A 20,717-nucleotide genomic window follows, 5' to 3' on the forward strand; every position below is an offset into this window, starting at 1 on the left:
ATGCAACCTACGCGTTACACATGTTTAATTGTGTTAAAATTAAGATTAGAAATTACTTTACCACGGTGTAATTTAAACTTAGTTACCTACTTTTAATCATTTTACTCTAAACTTCTAAAGAAGATAGGCACTCGCTACCCATCATAACTAGTATTGAAAACAGTAGGTTTCCTACCCAGTGGCGGATTTACCAATAGGCCAAGTAGGCCAGTGCCTAGGGCGGCAGATTTAGAGGGGCGGCAAATTTAGCTAATTTTTTTTACAGGAAAAAAATATATAATAATAATTATACGTTTACCTACACAATCCATATACGGGTCATTCCATAAAAATCTGTATATTTTCGACGTCATTTTGTCCGTGACTTTTTTAAGATGCTTTTGAATACTTTATTAGTGTAAATTATAGGTTATTAATTAATTATGTTATGTCTAAAAGGGCCAGTCACTTTATGCTTTATTTTAGGAGAAATTATAATTTTCAATTTTTTCATAGTACATTACTCCTATATGACTTCTAATAAAGTATAAAACTTATAACCTTAACATTTACAGATAAGTTAATATACATAATGTAGTTGTTTTGTTATTATCACTATATAAAAAACATCATTCCCTAACTAGTAATTTAGTCCCAAGTGCCGTTTAAAGCTAGGGCCTGACGCTCTAGGGACTGACGATTTGGAGTAAAACTTAACACAAATGCAGATTAACTTTATATTATAAGATGCTTAATACGATGTGCCGAAAATAGCCAAAAAACCACACGTAAATACTATTAAATTATATACAATTTCCTATTGTAATCAATAAAGCTACTCAACTAGGGACTGACGAAGTGACTGGATTAACACATGTTTCCCCAACAACTGGCACGTTTGCACTAATTCAAAAAACGGCTACCGCAAAGCCAGTATGGTCTGAGGATAACTTCGTATCGTACTTTAAACTCAACTAAATGTCATTCACTCTAAATACATATTAAAGCGCAAAATTATAAAATCAGTGCGTGGCGAGGGAATGACGCTAAAAGCTGTAGACCATTTTTCAACTAAAGAAAATCAAATTATTGTTTATTGAAACCGCAAAATATTAATAGAATTTGATGTAATATACATTTAAATACATTATTCGTTAATTAAAACAAAGGATAAAGTTGATGTTTTTATAAATGTGGGTCCCAAAACACAAACTTTTGGAGTACGGACATGCCTAGGGAATGACGTTTTGGGTCGTTCAAAAGTAATTTAAGATGTTTTAAAAATAGTTTCAAAAAATATAAATGGGTGATGAATAAAGCACATTGCGAGCTGTTATTTAACAATTTTGGAATAAAATATTAACAAATATTTCATGTGAAATGTGGCGCGGACTAAGAGTTGACATATTTTTGTGGAATGACCCATATAAATAAACGATTAATAAACGCACTGTAATATACAGTGTGAGTCACGTTAAAGTGTACATATGAAAATAGATGAAACTAGACCTATTTTTATCGACAAAAAAGATATCAAAATTTTATTGAGATTTATTTTTAAATTTTTTATAGAATTTTTTTTCTTCCAATTACTTATTGTAAAGAAATCGTACTAACTTTTAAACTAAGCGGTATATAATGATAAAATAAAAACAGTGATAATGCTAAATAACAGGCGATACTAAAAAATACATAAAATACACAAAAAAAGGCCAACAAATAATAAAAAGTGATACTTTTTGAAAAATCTGCTTTTAAATTCGTGTTTTTTTGGTTATTTGATAAATTTCTCCAAAAAATGCCCCTATAACCGATAATTTTTATTACTTTGTATTATTCTCTATCGTATTGCCTTCGTAAAACCAAAAATCGCATGTCTCTATCCCTATCACAACGTTTGCAATGATCGTTTGAACAAAGGCCTGCCACAACATTATATTATACAGGGTGGAATTTTGTAATGCCACCTGGAGGGAAAGTACCTACTCTTAATACTGTAGATAGAACATTTTACTCAAAGAAAACATTCCTTTATTTTTAAAAAGAAAGAACCAACTAAAATCTGTTAAAAATTACATCCTGTATTTTTATTGCATAGATCGTTAGGGTTAAGTATAAGGATGAAATCTCTCTAACAAACTTGATAAATCAAATAAAAGGAAAACCATAAAATCTTAATTTTTTTAATTATTTACAGAAAATTGTATGGTATCGGTATGGTGGTGAATTTTCAAAAATTTTCGAGAAATCTTTGAATGCAGTTTTCTTTCTTTTCAAAAATAAAGGAATGTTTCTTTTGAGTAAAGTTTTCTATCTACAGTATTTTCAGTACTTTCCCTCCAGGTGGCATTACAAAATTCCACCCTGTATATCATTGCAAACGTTGTGATAGGGATAGAGACATGCGAATTTTGGTTTTGCGAAGGTAATACGATAGAAAATGATACAAAGTAATAAAAACCACCGGTTATAGGGGCATTTTTTGGAGAAATTTATCAAATAACCAAAAAAACACGAATTTAAAAGCAGATTTTTTTCAAAAAGTATCATTTTTTATGATTTATTGGCATTTTTTGTGTATTTTATGTATTTTTTTAGTATCGCCTGTTATTTAGCATTATTACTGTTTTTATTTTATCAGGATATACCGCTTAGTTTAAAAGTTATTACGTTTTCTTTACAATAAGTAATTGGAAGAAAAAAAAAATCAATAAAAATTTTTAAAAAAATCTCAAAAATTGTTTTGACCTCTTTTTTGTCGATAAAAATAGGTCTAGTTTCATCTATTTTCCGTGACTCACACTGTATACTTAGGTATTTATGTGATCATGAATTTTAAAATATTCCAATAGCGTTTCAATAAAAATAAAATAAAAAACTCGTAACACGTTACAGGATCTTCGGAGCCTAGCATGAGCACCATCTCTCCACAACTTCGTGTATATTGTTTTACAGGGTGGCCCAGAAGAAAATTCACTTTTGAAAATTCAACCCCACAAAAATAAGTCTGCTGGAATGAGATTAGCGCTTCTTACAGGCAGTGAGATTTCACCACTGCTTAATTGGTTTGTTGCATTGAAAGGATGATTAATTTTTGAGAGCGCTATACTGGTAGGCTGAAAAGCTTTTTGATTTCAAAGCTGCAAGATTCGCAAGGTTATGACCGGAGCACTCTTGGTTTCATCAAGATGGGGCTACGTGTCACACTTCAACTGAGAGCATTTATACGGTAAGAGACATGTTCCCACAAAAAAATAATTTCAGGCGGGGGTGACATCTCCTGGCCACCAGGAAGCCCTGATCTCACTCCAGAAAACTATTTTTTGTGGTGTTACATTAAGAATGGAGTATACTTTTATCATCCAACAACCATGCAGCAACTGAAGCTGAGCATTCGGCAAAAAATTGAAAATAGATTTCGAGGTAATTCTGACGAACGCATTCCAAGATTTTGATGTATGTTGATCGAATGTTGTAAGCGTCAAGGAAATCTCCTGGGCGATGTAATTTAATAAAGGTAAATTTAAAAATAAATTGCATAAAATTTTCTTTAAATTGCAATAGTTAAAGTTCTATAAAAATGTAGGTACAGTTATCGTTTCCTTGAATTTTCAAAAGTGAATTTTCTTCTGGGCCACCCTGTATTACCAAGCCTTGGTCTTTCTGTTTACCTTTAAGTAGTTCTTAGCTAATATACTGGATATAGCACGTCGCATGGCTCTGTGCACACCGGTGACAAATTATTCAGGTGAGAAGCTTTTCTTACTTAAAACGGGTTAAAAACTACGATCTACTTTAAGTCAAGAAAAGCTCGAGGCTTTATCTCTTTTGTGCATAGAGTCAGAACTTATGAAAAAGATTTTATACGACGATATAACAAATGATTTTGCAAATTTAAAATCGCGCAAGAATATAATGTAAAACTAATTTGATCTCATTGTCTGTCACCATTAACTGGATTGTTAACATGTTATATTTTAATAGAAATTGTTTGTATTGTTTTTAAACTGTTAAGTGCAATAAAAAATATTTACAAAAAACAATGTTTACTGACCACACCACACATTATTTTGTCTGTGTTCATATAGTGTAGGTATTTTTAAGTCATGCCTTTCCCCACCTTAGGATTAGTACATACTGCACATGCTGTTTTTAGGTCAACATTAAACTCTTCACTACATAGCGGGTTGCAATAATAATCTATTAACTGACAGAAATATCATTAAGTTCACAATCATAGTAATAACGGGATTAAACTAACGTATTGAATTTCAAAAGTCAGTAGGTAGGGGCGGCAAAAATTGAATGGCCTACTAGCGGCAAATTTGTAAATCCGCCACTGTTCCTACCTCTCCATTTCTGACTCTACGAGTATCATTTAATTGTTATACCAGATGCGTACCATTTCATTCGTTCGTTCGTTTCAGCCGAAAGACGTCCACTGCTGGACAAAGGCCTCCCCCAAGGATTTCCACAAAGACCGGTCCTGCGCCGCTCGCATCCTGGCACCTCCCGTGACCCTCGCCAGATGTACCAGTACTAATAAATAAATGAAATATTTCTTTACATTTTCTAATAATTCAATCCTTCTCACTGTTTTTGGAGTGCGTAATATGCCTACTGTCTCTTTTTTATTTTATATCATTACATAAGGTCGATAATTGCTCGCATGACTGGCAGACGAGGTAAAGTTATCATTTAATCTTCATAACCATTGTTCACACCGTTTTAGATCTTATTGTGTCTGTCGCACGATATGACCTCTAGGTCTAGCAATTAGACAATCTCTTTCATCAAGAGAGTTCACATAGAATAACAAGTGCAAAACAACATAACAGCGTTATTATCATTCATCATCTTTGTCAATTACACACCTCCGCGGTATGAGTAGGTACAATACTCCTACCTAGGTTAAACTTAGGTTTACAGGGTGGTGGATGGCCTATGAGCCTATCACCTGGATTAGATCACCCAGGTGATCAAAGTGAACTTCAGGCGACACTTTGGTGTCATTGGATGAGAGCTATTGGAACGCTGCCACGAAATTCCGATCGACCAGCAGATCAAGCGCCGCAAGTGGAACTGGATTGGCCACACTCTCCGAAGGGATCCCGATCACATCCCCAAGCAGGCTCTGGATTGGAACCCCCAAGGAAAGCGCAAACGTGGTCGCCCCAAGCAAACTTGGCGGCGCACTGTGGCAGACGAGGCGAAGAAGATCGGCAAGACTTGGAGCGAGATCAAACACTTAGCTCAAGACCGAACGCGATGGAGGACTGTTGTGGACGCCCTCTGCCCCATCTAGGGGACATAGGACCATAAGTCAAGTCAAGTAAGTCAGGATGAGACCTATGGATAACGATCACCACCATCAAAGTGGACTTCTTATCCATGGGTGATCAGTGTCGCCTGGAGTCGACTTTGATCACCTGGGTGATCTAATCTAGGTAATCACATACGTAAGTACGGGAGATACAAGTAAAACTAAAACTCTTCTAAGGAATATTTCGCGCTTTTCTGCAAATAGTCCGAAACTGAAAGCAGATTTTTTCTCTGTCGCTATTATTTTAAATTACAAACATTTCTATTTTTATTTCTAAGTCTTATTACAATAGAAGATCGAAGATTGTTTTCGAGCAGCTAGATATCATTTATAATTACACGCATTTTAATTGATTCGTTCGATTGATTGAGACTCATGTAACCATGTAGGTATCATTCAGTCAGTCTTGGGTCGCAAGGGGTAGTAGTACCACTTCTAAATTCCAACCCAGAAGCAATATCCATAGCATCAGAGTAAGAATTTTGCAATAATTAATATAATTAATCAATACTTATCATTAATACAGTTACTAAGGTCCGGTTAACGGACTTAGAAATCAATTTTATCGGTCTCAAACTTTTAAATGTAGGTTTTGATTTGATGAATTTCAACTTTAGTCCAATCATAGGGTAGTACTATTTAATGACTATGATTGATACCACCTGATAACGTCCTGTATAATATGGGAAATTATCCGTGAAACCAATTTCACCAATTTCTGTAGGTCTAGGAAGCGCGCCTTGATAAACTATACCGCGGCAATTTATCGCTTTTGCACGATAAGCCCTACATTTTGTCGTCATCATCGTCGATAACATTTTATCATGGCGCACATCCTAGCTCGGCTAATATATTACCTAGTATCTGACATGTAAAAGTAAGGCAAACGAACTAAAAAGTTGGTTTCCTGCGAATCCGTTTCTTTCTGTGAAACCGAAAGTTGAAGTCATCTGTCTAGTTCCTTGTAACGCTATCAGGCACTTTTATCAGCAAGTGTTATTCCTTAATCTTTCAGATGATGTACCGGTACCTGTTTATCTTGCTACTTATCGCATTCCTGGTGAACGAGACCAATGGCAGGTCCAAGGTGAAATGCGGCCGTTCTAGACGATCGGACAAGAAAGATACCATTTGGTGTGCCTGGCCTTACTACTACAACACGACCCACGCCTACCCGTACTACTACCCACATACTTACGCCTACTACCCTTACTATTACTACCCGTATTACTACTCCTACTATCCTTATTACGTTTACGGCTAAATACACACGAGTAGATGGAATGTACAAGGTAATTTTATTGATTAGTTCTAAGAGACTGCTACATTAAATAATAATGGTAGTGGATCACAATTCACGGTCTATTCCACTTTGATCACCTGGCTTTGATGACCCAGGTGATCAAAGTCCAGTTCCAGCGACAATTTAGTGTCCTTTGATCACCCACAGATATGATGCCCTGGGTGATCAAAGTGGACTCCAGTTAAATTATTATTTTAGTGTCCTTTGATCACCTACATAAAAATCACACCTCTGAATAGACACGTCATGTCCAATTGTTGTAAGTACAAACATTTTCTTAATTTAGACATTTTTTTACAGCATGAAATATTTTAAAGGGTTACTTACCTAAACAATGTTTGTCCGTACATTAAGTATAAGAGGAGGTGTGATTTGTATATAGGTGATCAAAGGACACTAAAATGGTCTATTCCACTTTGATCACCTGGCTTTGATGACCCAGGTGATCAAAGTCCACTTCCAGCGACAATTTAGTGTCCTTTGATCACCCACGGATATGATGCCCTGGGTGATCAAAGTGGACTCCAGTTAAATTATTATTTTAGTGTCCTTTGATCACCTATATACAAATCACACCTCCTCTTATACTTAATGTACGGACAAACATTGTTTAGGTAAGTAACCCTTTAAAATATTTCATGCTGTAAAAAAATGTCTAAATTAAGAAAATGTTTGTACTTACAACAATTGGACATGACGTGTCTATTCAGAGGTGTGATTTTTATGTAGGTGATCAAAGGACACTAAAATAATAATTTAACTGGAGTCCACTTTGATCACCCAGGGCATCATATCTGTGGGTGATCAAAGGACACTAAATTGTCGCTGGAACTGGACTTTGATCACCTGGGTCATCAAAGCCAGGTGATCAAAGTGGAATAGACCACTAAAATAATAATTTAACTGGAGTCCACTTTGATCACCCAGGGCATCATATCCGTGGGTGATCAAAGGACACTAAATTGTCGCTGGAAGTGGACTTTGATCACCTGGGTCATCAAAGCCAGGTGATCAAAGTGGAATAGACCCAATTCACAACCTATCAATTATTACAATTTGTACGGGAAAATTAGTTTCGTTCTTCCATTTCTCATATTGAGTTCACTTTAGGTCACGTTCACAGGGGCGCTGTTTAAGTTTTCATACTAAATCTTTCGATGCGATTTGTCGTGCTAAAGGTACAGCTGTTGGTCTGATTGATAAAAAAAACACGATACGATGTTAAGAGTATTTTTTTACCAACTTTGACCATGAGTCTTACATACTTACTCAGTAATTGATATAAATTACGTTTTTCGGCGGTCAGTAAATTAGAAACACATTTTTGAAAACAGTTTGCTCTAGTTAAGAGCCATTACATACATGGTGATGTAAACTCCTAAAATGGAACGCTAAGTGGGATTATTAAGCAATAAACTAGGGTTGCCTCATAAAAGGTAACATCTTAAATGAATCATCATAGCTTGAATAAACCAAATCCCTCTTATAAGATTCTGGGCGATAAATTTTTCATACACAACTGTAAATTCAGCCTGCTAAATAGATAGGTAGGTATAGAAATAAGCAGTTTGCAATGTTTAAGTCCAAGCACCTAGTACCAACCTACCTTGAAATAAAACTAACGCTAATCACTGGTTGTATCATACAATCATACATAAGAACATGATAGTAAGATGGTAATAATGAACCAATAGTGCATCTGTTACAAAATATGTGATGTGGCAACCCTGCTCATGAGGTCCAAAAATGTACGTAGCTATTACGCTAAACCCATCTGTCTTGAACAAAGTTAAAGTAAACCAGTAACTATAGTTTGTTTTTAGAAACAAATAAGCTACATACTTAGTTAAAATATTATTATGAATATCAGACGTATTAAATACTTTGCAAAAATAAAAGGCAGTTAAGTATAAAACATAAAATATAATTATGATATACATAACATTACAAAATATATAACTTTGTGAACCTACATTTCACCTTATAAGAACTTCACACCACCAATGATGTTCACAGGTCTCCCTTTGTACTTCTTCGAAATGTCGCGTTCGATCTGAAATAAATTACAAAATAGTCACAATAAAATTTAACAGTCCTAAACCTTTACTACCGACACGAATGAGGGTTTTCGCGTATAAAAAATCCGCCAGATGGCAATACGTTGACGCGAGGTCCAAATGCTGCATGATTGGTTATTTTTGACATGACATTGACAGATATGTCAAAATCCACCAATCACGCAGCAGTCAGACCCCACATCCACGTCCCGCCATCTAGCGGATCTTTCACACGCGAAAACCCTCATTGATTAAATTGAGGATTTGGTCAAAGTGGTCTGATTTTGGGGAGGCCTCATGTCCTTTAGTCACCACGACACCACTTTCACGACATCTACGGATGGCCTCCGAAACTAACTACGGGCTGTAAAATATAAACTTTTGAGGCAGAATAGTTCTTGAGTAGCAACCACGGATGACGGGCCTCCACTCAGTGGAATAAAGAGTGCTGAGTGTCCTGGACCTGGATAGTAGCATCACAGGACTGGCCGTTGTGAAAATCCTTGGAGGATCCTTTTATCTGCAAAGGATATCATTTGGCTGAAACTAAGTATGTACATAAGACTCACATTAACCTGCAACTCCTCAGTCCTCTCGATGATGCAAGCCAAAAGTTACTCAATAACTATGTGCATAGGACTCACATTACCAAACGCCTCACCGCTCGGTCAGCTCGATGATGCAAGCCCAAAGTTACTCAATACCTAAGCACATAAGACTCACATTAGCCTGCAGCTCCTTGGTCCGCTCTATAATCCACCCACCTAAGATGCAAGCCCAAAGTTACTCAATACCTAAGCACATAAGACTCACATTAGCCTGCAGCTCCTTGGTCCGCTCGATGACGCGCGCCAGCAGCGGGCCCAGGGCCGCGCGCCCTGACAGGTTGTCTCAAGCCAATAGTTACTCAATAACTATAACCATAAGACTTACATTAGCCTGCAGCTCCTTAGTCCGCTCGATAATCCACTCGCCTCACCGCTCGGTCAGCTCGATGATGCAAGCCAAAAGTTACTCAGTAACTAAGCACATAAGACTCACATTAGCCTGTAGCTCCTTGGTCCGCACGATAATCCACCCACCTAAGATGCAAGCCCAAAGTTACTCAATAACTAAGCACATAAGACTCACATTGGCCTGCAGCTCCCTGGTCCGCACGATAATCCACCCACCTAAGATGCAAGCCAAAAGTCACTCAATAACTAAGCACATAAGACTCACATTAGCCTGCAGCTCCTTGGTCCGCTCGATAATCCACCCACCTAAGATGCAAGCCAAAAGTCACTCAATAACTAAGCACATAAGACTCACATTGACCTGCAGCTCCTTAGTTCGCTCGATAATCCACTCGCCTCACCGCTCGGTCAGCTCTAAGATGCAAGCCAAAAGTTACTCAATAACTAAGCACATAAGACTCATATTGGCTTGCAGCTCCTGGGTCCGCTCTATAATGCGAGCTAGCAGCGGGCGCAAGGCGGCGGCGCGGTTAATGCAAGTCTAAAGTTACTCAACAACTAAGCACATAAGACTCACATTGACCTGCAGCTCCTTGGTCCGCTCTATAATCCACCCGCCTCACCGCTCAGTCAGTTCGATGATGCAAGCCAAAAGTTACTCAATAACTAAGCACACTAGACTCAGAAATGAGGAGATCCGCAGGAGAACCAAAGTAACCGACATAGCTCGCAGAATTGCTAAAATCAAGTGGCAGTGGGCGGGGCACATAGCTCGTAGAGATGATGGCCGTTGGGGCAGGAAAGTTCTCGAGTGGCGACCACGGGCTGGAAGACGTAGCGTGGGCAGGCCTCGTACTAGGTGGACCGACGATCTGGTAAAGGTCGCGGGAAGAGCCTGGATGCGGGCAGCGCAGGACCGTTCATTGTGGAAAACCTTGGGGGAGGCCTTTGTCCAGCAGTGGACGTCATTTGGCTGAAACGATGACGACGACAAGACTCACATTAGCCTGCAGCTCCTTGGTCCGCTCTATAATGCGGGTTAGCAGCGGGCGCAAGGCGGCGGCGCGGGCGGCGGCGGCGGCGCCCTGCTCGCCGGCTCGTGCTGACAGCTTGGACAGCTTGTCGCAGAGAGACAGCTTCTGCTTCAGCTGGGCTGTTAGCACGTCCACGTATCTGGGAAATTAAACGGGATACAGTAACTCGAGATTTCGGGATCTTAGAAACATTACTCACCCGCCTAACTTAGACAGATTGTCGCAGAGAGACAGCTTCTGTTTTAGCTGGGCTGTTAGCACGTCCGTCCACGTATCGGAGTGGAGAAAAAGAGGTTTTTAGCAAGTTTTTAAGTAAGAGACCGCGAATCTCCGTAGCGGATCTTGATCATTAAGGAAAATGCCTCTTTGGCCGAGTATTTTCAGCAGTCAAAATACGGATCTAGAAAGCTATTAGAGAAGTCTGATCCGTTAATAAATACTTCTACAACTACTCCAGACAGTATCTTCGCGTATTCGGATCAAATGTGATGATGAAACATGCCCAACTCTTTGGCCGAACCGTCAAAGTCCAATCCGCAATCAATATCACATTCGCGTGTATTTATTTTTAAAAAAGCAGCGTCAAAATCGTTAAAAGGAGTCGAGTAAGATCCTGTCTCTCGAATGGCAAAGACGGTGGTGCCAATTGGTGACCTAAAAATCTTTGCGAGAATCGCACAGCTCAAAAAAGTGTGTTCAACTACGCTTTTCTGTTACCTGGGCGAGTGCTTGACATTATGCAGATGGTTCATCTCTGGAGCAGTCAAGCGCGCCGCCGCCACCTGCACGGCGTCCAATATGGCTGCCAGCGATGCTGAGCTCTCAGACGGTAGCTGCTGCATCAGCGAAAAGCCTTGGCTCTGAGGTGTTCGTATACTACCATCGACGTGGGTGTGACCACAATCGCTGTGTCAAGAGCGTAACGAGAGAAACAGAGCATGTACTTACCTGCCGCGTTAGCTAGACTACTACTAGCTAGTCACGCCAAGCGACTGGCTTGGTCAATAGGCTGAAAACCGCCCGCCATCGTACTCACGCGCACACTCTGACGCGACTTTCAGTTTTTCGCATACAAACTCGGACTTTTTACACCATCGCCAACTATTTTACCTGGGCGAGTGCTTCACGTTGTGTAGATGGTTCATTTCTGGCGCTGTAAGGCGCGCGGCGGCCACTTGCACGGCGTCCAACATGGCTGCCAGCGCTGCTGAGCTCTCCGATGGTAACTGCTGCATCAGCGATAAGCCTTGGCTCTCTGAGGTGTTGGTCTCGTAGAGACGCATCTTGAGGAATGACTCCAGCTGAGAGAAGAAAGTTAGTTAAATATTATAATAATAAGGATCGTAATTGGTTAGATAAATATACCATTAAACAACATTTCCAAGACACAACATCTTGAAAAAAAATTTTCCACCTTCTCAATTCGAGACGATTTCCAATGAGGGTTTTCGCGAATGAAAAATCCGCCAGATGGCAATACGTAGACGCGAGGTCCAAATGCTGCATGATTGGTTATTTTTGACATGACATTGACAGAATATGTTTAAATCCACCAATTACGCAGCAGTCAGACCCCACATCCACGTCCCGCCATCTAGCGGATCTTTCATTCGCGAAAACCCTCATTAGCATAAAATTTCATTTTTACTAAAAATATGTAGGTACATTGTCAGTCAATAGAACCTAAACAAAATCGGCACGCATCCTTCCAGCAGCATCGTTCTGTTTATCCTCCAACTTTTTTTAAATAAGATTTGTTTGCCTTATGAAACTAGATAAAGTAGAACCAGGCCTGTTCATCTCCGTGAGTTTACATCGAAAACAAAACACGCACGATGGCCCACCTGCAGGATACTATTCGACAAGGCCTCACATACCCCTTTACACACGACGATACACGTACGTGAGAGTAACTTTGAAAAAATCTCATGCCCATGTAAACTTGTTTTTGCGGCCGCAATCCGCAGCGATCGCTCGTGAGAGATATTTACTCGCACACAGTGCCGCTCATTTAGTGTTGGGACCTGTCAGTGCTCGTTTACTCGGACTTAAAGTTGACTGCATTTTTTGGAACGAGAGGCGGACAGTGTAAATATTGATTTTATGTGGTTATTGTTGTTTTCGGATAAGTGTTATAGTTTTATTTTATTACGAAAACAGTGATTATTCGAATGGAATACTTTTATTGTTATTTCATTGCATAAATTAATAATAATTATTACTACCATAAAATTAAGTCGCACGATCGTAGCTGGTCGGTCAAACCTCCAGTAGTTGATTGAAAACTATTTTATTTGTTATTTGATATTATGGCTTAGTGTTTAGTTGTTTTTCTATTTTAGTGCATCCTAAATATAAAGGATGTATCGTAGCATTATTTGGAAACGCAACCGACTATGAAATTAAAGATTTTCATGACTAAAAAGACCAGGAAACACAATTTCGGGTTTTTACGGACTTTGAAGAGTAGAATACCAAATATGAAAGCTCAGGAGGCGAAGTAGACCCTGAACATGAATCAGCAAGGCTGGTCAGACATTTTAAAAATACTATGTGGCAAGCAAAAGCTGAAACAAAAGCCACGTCCGCAACAAAATACAGGGTCAATTTGGAAGAAAATTCAAACATATTGAATTCGTACTCCAACTGAGTATCTCAATTGATTATTTTGATGACACATTTTACAAAGAGATGGCTAGGTGTACAAACTTGCACTACATGCGTTAAATCGATAAATAATTAAAAACTATTAGAATCGAAATTGCTATAGTGTTCGGTGCACATATTTTCATGAGATGCCTTCCGGACCCATGTTTGCATATGTACTGACACACTAGTATAAAAAATAGGGGCTTATTGCTAACAAAATAGTTCATAACCGATTTGTACACACACGACATTCCCTTTATGTATTTTACCATGACCAACTAACAGAAACAGAACAAGACAACCGCTTTGGAAGGTGCAACCCATGATAAATAAAGGATCAATACCTGCAAAGAGGTCCATCTTATTATTCAATCGTTGAACGATATGAGTGATGTAGATATTCTGGACTAACAAATGGAATGCCACCAAACCTTTATTACAAGATAATAGGGTTTGAAAGTTCTAGTTTAAATTTTGGACCTGGCAGTTGTTAATTCGCGGCGGCTTTAGTAAATTGATTGCACAGCTAATGGTTATTCAAAAAAAGTCATTTTAGCATTACTAGATTTTCGTTTTAGCATAGCTGAGGCTTTAAACAGATATCCTAATAAAGAGCATCGTGTCGAAAATTTACTAAACGACTCGACATCCATAAACAATATAATATAGACTTTTAAGGTCAGAAGGCAAATGATAACACAGATGAGAACGATTACCTGGCTAAAAAGCACCGAGGTGTTACATGTTGGAAGGATGTTCTAGCTGGTCAAAAATTAAATGTGCTAAGTGAGATGTTTACCTGTGCCTTTCTCGCAAAAAAGCTGTTTCCAGTCATATAATCTTAAGCCATAAAAATGACATTTATTTCTTTATTATTAATTATAAAGTAATTTTGTTCTATTTTACAATCTCTTAATAATCATCTCGGACCTCATATTGGTACCAACCAAACTAATAAAGGTTTTTACTTTGCAAGTTTGTGAAAAGGTGGATATTTTTTAATTAATTCGATTTTTGTAAGACAATTTGCTAAAAGAGGTTTAATTGCTTGTTAAATTATAGCTTACTCTTTACTTATAGGGGTCTCTTACCAAATGAATACTTATGTGCTCATAAATTAGTAGTTTTCATTAAATAAATTAACTAAATAGTATAACACTCACTATCGTGAGACTAACAAATTATACCGAAGCCTCACTATCGTGAGGGCATACTTTCAGGAAAACTGAAAATTCAAATTTTTTAAAAGTATTTTTCTAATCTTATTTAAACTCTAAAATAACCCCTAAGTAAAGTTTTATTAAAATATTGACACTTTTTTATTCTCGTGTGTAAAGGGATACGAGCGAACATTGACTCACACACGCGTATTCATGTGTATGATGGAAAAAAATAAAGAAAATGGTGTACCTACTAAATACTTTGCAGTATTTAACTGCCTAAATAATAATAAAAACACAGAATGTACTTTTTTGAGTTGCCTCAAGACACAGAGGTAAATAAGTAGTTAATATTATTCATGATAATTCATGCTAAATCATGTATTTCCACCGCCATTTTCCGCAGTTTGGCACCTCACGTCACATCATTTTACCGAAGTCAGCCCTATAGCTTCGGCGCAGTGCCGATCACTGACGTTTGTCAACAAAATGGTGCTTGACTCTTGAGACAGGCTAAATTACACCATATTGTTAGTGACATTGAGCATACATTTTTTTAAATATCTTCGCGAAGTAAAACTTCTGTACGTAGTACTTATTATTATTCTGTGGTAGAACATAAAATATATCATGAGCATCTCACCTCAACCAGCTGGTCGATGAACTGGTTCCTAGTCGACGGGTTGTCCAGTAGAGTCAGAGCGTCCCGCCCCCGCGCCGCGCCTCCGCCCACGCCCTGCCCCTCCACTACTATTCCAGACTCGTCCAGAGATATGTCCGATATGTTCACTGATACATCCTGAATAAATGGAGAAAGAAAAATTGTTTATTAAACACCTTAAGGCAGAGGTTTTCGGCGCGACGGAGACAAGCGACCGAGACAAGAGACAGCAGATCAGAGAAAGAGCATTTCGATGATAAGAGACGCGTCGCGTATCCAGCGCAGTATCGCTCAAAAGTGCGGCAACCTGACCATAAGGCAATGTATTTACCTATTACCTACCAATCGTATTATGTTATAATAAACAAAATACATAAAGGTTCATAGTCATAAATGTTTGTTGCATCATGTTGGTAATGCATTTTAGTCTGGTCGCCATCGCTGCACGCCGGCTGATCGCGTGTGATCACGTTGGTTTGGCCGAACCTTAAATATTATTGTATGTAATGTGTATTAGACTAATGATTTGTTGCGGACAAATTGAAAGCAAAGCGAAAACGTAGTAAACATCGCGAGAATATTTCCGAATAGAAAACTATTTAGCAAAATAATAGAAATAAATATTTTATGGCAGGAGTCCACGTATCAAATACTGGCAGTAGGTCTACTGTAGACCTCATATCAAATACTTACAGAATCAACAACAGCAACATTGTCAATGTTGCCCCAGTCAATTTCGGCTGCTGCATCGCCTTCCCCGAAGTCAATTTGCGCTGACGTATCTATGGCACCAAAGTCTATGGCGTTGTCGTCACCGAAGTCAATCTAAAACAATGAAAAATGTTTAGATTCATCCATAGAAGATAATAAATGAAAAGGGATGACTTTGATTATTAATATGTAACACTGGGATATGTATTAATATATTTAAGGTTTTTTCTGTTTAAATTTAATAGTAATTTGGTTTGGATGAAATGAATGATGATGGTAAACTTGAAAACATAAGAGAACACATTTTAACCGTTAAAAATTATAACAATAAATGAAAATTAGTTGAAATCTTACCTGATCACCAGCAGCTTGATCTTCATCGTCAAATTCAATATGAATTGGATCCGGTTCTACACTCAAAGGTGGTTCACCGTAACTCCACTCATACACAGTAGTGTTACCGTTCTCAACTACGTACTGCAACAATGGTAACACTTCCGAAGCTTTGTCCCCAAGTATGTACTTAGTGAATGCTGAATACAGCTGTATCCCTGGCAAGAGAGGTTTCAGGGATTTGCCAATCTGAAACACAATGGAAGGTAAAGAATGTTTTTTCTATAGATGATCAACCGAAGAACAATTTGTTTGGAATCGTTTTTTTTAAATTGAACTTCAGTCCCTTTTGGAAAGTTGTTGCATTTGAGTAGTAGAATCAGCCCTTTTCCTTTGATCGATTGACTATAAAAAAACCTGTACAAAGAACAAGTTGTTAATAAAAAAATAGGAAATTAATAAATTGAAGGCACAGGAAGAACCTGAATGCGGGCAGCACAGGATCAGTCATTGTGGAAATCCTTAGGGATGACCTTTGTCCAGCAGCGGACGTCATTTGGCTGAAAAGAATAATAAATTGAACATTATATTCTGAAATACCATAACAACCTTCTCATAAATCTCTGGTAGTTCCTGCAGTCTGTCCACCAGTTCCCTTTTTATCTTGTCCCCTTGGATGCCCAATTGCTTGCACTGGTTGAGGAACTCCAACTTACTTGACACTTCATTTTTTTGATAGTCGGACTGCTTCTTATCATATTCCTGGAAGTGAACAACAATTCTGTTGTATGTTTTAATTCCAAGCTCAATTTTTGAGTAGGTACCATGAAAACAAATCTGCCTCTATAATAAATGGAGACTGATATTAAATTTATTTGGAAACTAAGAAACAATCAAAATGTTGAATGATATTATGAGACTAATAGGAACTAATACCAATAGGAAAATGCTAAATTATTAGGACTTGGGTACACATTTTTTTTTTATGAAAAACAAGTTAAATATGTAGTTAGTTTGTCTAAGACTTGGAGTTCTTAGAGACTGCTTCATTACATTACAAAAATACAAATTTCACTATAAATAGGGGTATACAAACCTGTTGCATTTGCTCCTCTTTCACTATTTGTTTTTTCAAGCTTGGGATTTCATAGTTGATATTCCTGACCAACATCTGAGCTGCCTCAGCTAAGTACAAGTTTTCTTTCTCATAAGTCCTTACTACATCCTGCCAGTCCTTCATTCTCTGAGACCCATACCTCCCAAAGAGGTTCTTAGTGTCTGCTTCGGTCTCCTTTAAAATTTCTATGATTTTTATACAGTGGAAATAATTAATGTAACTGCCAGAGAGAAGTGTGGCTATGTCGTCATGGGCTGGCATATCCTGTATAGCATTGTTTATCTTCTCTCTCACAGCTAAAATATTCTTCTGCCATTCTTTATTTACATGCCGTCTGCTCACAAGCCAGTCTTGAAGCTTTCCTATGTTAATATCGATGGGAATGTTGCTCTCCTGTAAACAGCACATTTGTTTTCAAATAAAACGGTTAAATCAGTAAATAAACACTACGTTTATGTATGATACTCACGTCCATGTTTTTATCTTTTATTACTTAAAGTTTAATATGCGGTTTCTTTGTCTTAAACTTATAAAAATCTTGATTTTTTACTTCACAACACAATTTCTGTGATGTTGACGATTTGGCAATTTGACATTGACGTTAGTAAATGACGTTGATGTTTGTGAGTGACGTGTAAAGTGAAAGAAACCACAGATATGGATTAGAGTAGATACAGCAAGTTGATCGTCAAAGCGTGCCATTCCGATATGTCCAAATGGACATACATGGTCGAGTGATGTTCATGTAATCCGATTACAACAATCGGTTACGATGATTTTACGAGGACAGTAGTACGAACACGGTAGAAAGAAGAAATTATTTACGGATTGAGAATTTTAATTAACAGCACAAGTAACAAATAATTAGTTAGAATAAAATAGCAGTAGAAGAAATATAAAGTAGCATTGTTTTTAATAGATATCCTGCGATGTACTCTTAAGAGTTAAAACCATGGTCCCTGTATGTGGTGCACTCATACCGATCCCAAGGAACCGTACTTACTCATAACAATAAGACACACACTGATCCATGTATTCATGCACTTGACAATTTTTTGTCTTGAAACGCTGGTAGGGTAAAAAAAATAACGAGATTTGACCATTTGTAAGAATTAATTTATTTAAAAAGGTAAATAAATAAATCTGTCGGCCGTTTGGTGTAGTGGTTCAGAACGGACTACTATGCCGAGAGGTTCCGGGTTCGATTCCCGGCCGGGCAGAAATTGAAATGATGAATTTTAATTTCTGTGACGGGTCTGGGTGTGACTATGTATATTATGTATGTATTTAAAAAAAAAAGTATATAAGTACATAGTATATCCGTTAAGCTAGCACCCATAACACAAGCATTAAGTTGCTTACTTTGGGGCTAGCTGGCGCTGTGTGAAATTGTCCAATGATTTATTTAAACTTAAAAAGATGTTTTTGGTTTTGTATCGGGCCCCCGAGAAACCCCTAGTGCCAGACTTTTTCAAATAGACAGAGTAGAGGCATCTGCCTAAGGAAGTTCTATAATTTTGCCATTACCTTTTTTTTTAAATGACGGCGGAGAACAATTTTATTCAAACCTTTTGATGTGTTTTGATTATTTTATAGGGCTCGTCTAAAGCACAATACTATTCATTGCACTTTTAATATAATTATGAAGAAAAATCTTTTGTGTTTCATTTTACTTCGAACGTTTTTTACCACACTGAATTTTGTCGTTAGGTACCTGACTTAGCTTTATGAAACAAAACGTATTGGCAAAACTACGCATTTTTACATTTACTAAAAATAAAAAGCTTGAGTTAATAGTCTTTATTTTATGAAACTAGGTCAGGTGCTTACTAGGATATTTAAAAGTATGGAATTAAGTATGAATTACTAGTAGTACTATTTAACATAATGGAATAACGATCATTACTTTCATAACCATCAGGCACAACAAAAATATTATTTGCAAATTAATAAGTAAATTAATAATGTAGAATAACGTCTACCGCTACAAAATTATTTTAATCCACAGTCAGACTAGCTATAAATTTGATAAAATATCAGTTTTATCGGAATTAATTAATTTTCGAATCGTGTCACACGATATCTTTCGATGACTTTGCGAATGCAATACGATGATACGATTACTTTTACGTTGCGGCAATCACTAAAATTCGCTAAAATGACACTAATGACGTTTAAAAAGTGGCACGCTCGGCTTCACAGATATGGATAGATGCAGCATGTGTCAAAAATTGTATGAAGCCGAGCGTGCCACTTTTTAAACGTCATTAGTGTCATTTTAGCGAATTTTAGTGATTGCCGCAACGTAAAAGTAATCGTATCATCGTACTGCATTTGCAAAGTCATCGAATGATATCGTGTGACTCGATTCGAAAATTAATTAATTCCGATGAAACTGATAATTTGTTAAATACAAAACATCTTTATTTACCTTTTTAAAATAAATTAATTCTTACAAATCGTCAAATCTCGTTATTTTTTTTACCCTACCAGCGTTTCATCAAGACATAAATTTGTCAAGTGCATGAATACATGCATCAGTGTGTGTCTTATTGTTATGAGTAAGTACGGTTCCTTGGGATCGATCGGTATGAGTGCACCACATACAGGGACCATGGTTTTAACTCTTTAAGAGTACATCGCAGGATATGTATTAAAAACAATGCTACTTTATACTTCTTCTACTGCTACTTTATTCTAATTAATTATTTGTTACTTGTGCTGTTAATTATAATTCTCAATCCGTAAAAATTTCTTCTTTCTACCGTGTTCGTACTACTGTCCTCGTAAAATCATCGTAACCGATTGTTGTAATCGGATTACATGAACATCACTCGACCATGTATGTCCATTTGGACATATCGGAATGGCACGCTTTGACGATCAACTTGCTGTATCTACTCTAATCCATATCTGTGCTCGGCTTCATACAATTTTTGACACATGCTGCATCTATCCATATCTGTGAAAGAAACCGAAAGAAAAGTAAAACGAAACGCAATTTAAATCTTTTTTTTTTTAATCTACAAAATTGGAGGGTAGATTACAAAATTATTCACCACTTGTGTAATTTTTTTTTAAGATGAGGCTGTTAATGCTTAGAATATTCTATTTGCTAATCTTTTTAGTATGGGGAATCCCCGTCTGCTCTCAAAAAACCTTTCACGAGATGAAAAGGGCCCCTTGATCCTTAAATCCCGGGCATATAAGGATCAAGGGGGCCGTATTAGGTGAAAGAGGTCTCTGCTTAAATCTCTTTACATAGCGGTAAAATTAAAATAGGCCAGATTCTGCATATTCCAAATATTTCTGAGTTCCTACTCTGACCCTGATTTACCTAAATATGGACGAGTTGTTATCGCATACACAAACAATATGCCGCGGGTGTTTTTAGACGATATTGGTATTCACACATAGACCTAAATTTTCTTATC

At 37.5% G+C, this 20,717-nt stretch overlaps 1 protein-coding gene across 1 annotated transcript; it reads right to left on the reverse strand.

Moving 5' to 3' along the window:
• Positions 1-8,513: 8,513 nt before the first annotated feature.
• On the reverse strand, positions 8,514-17,871 carry LOC135076997 (CDK5 regulatory subunit-associated protein 3). The gene is made up of 9 exons (XM_063971584.1): positions 17,753-17,871; positions 17,263-17,676; positions 16,776-16,928; positions 16,188-16,415; positions 15,816-15,947; positions 15,105-15,260; positions 11,763-11,953; positions 10,620-10,791; positions 8,514-8,658 (listed from the first exon to the last, which is right to left on the reverse strand). The coding sequence occupies exons 1-9, from the start codon at positions 17,756-17,758 to the stop codon at positions 8,587-8,589; spliced, it is 1,524 nt and encodes a 507-aa protein (XP_063827654.1). The 5' UTR covers positions 17,759-17,871; the 3' UTR covers positions 8,514-8,586.
• Between the last annotated feature and the right edge of the window lie 2,846 nt (positions 17,872-20,717).

This window comes from Ostrinia nubilalis, chromosome 12 (assembly GCF_963855985.1).
Source record: "Ostrinia nubilalis chromosome 12, ilOstNubi1.1, whole genome shotgun sequence".
Classification (NCBI taxonomy): domain Eukaryota; kingdom Metazoa; phylum Arthropoda; class Insecta; order Lepidoptera; family Crambidae; genus Ostrinia; species Ostrinia nubilalis.

Excerpts from the sequence above, each read along its gene's own strand:
- LOC135076997 (XM_063971584.1), bottom strand. Across the intron at positions 16,929-17,262 it reads AAGAGGAGCAAATGCAACAG|GAATATGATAAGAAGCAGTC; the intron begins GTTTGTATACCC and ends GTTCACTTCCAG. Across the intron at positions 16,416-16,775 it reads TACCAGAGATTTATGAGAAG|ATTGGCAAATCCCTGAAACC; the intron begins GTTGTTATGGTA and ends ATTGTGTTTCAG.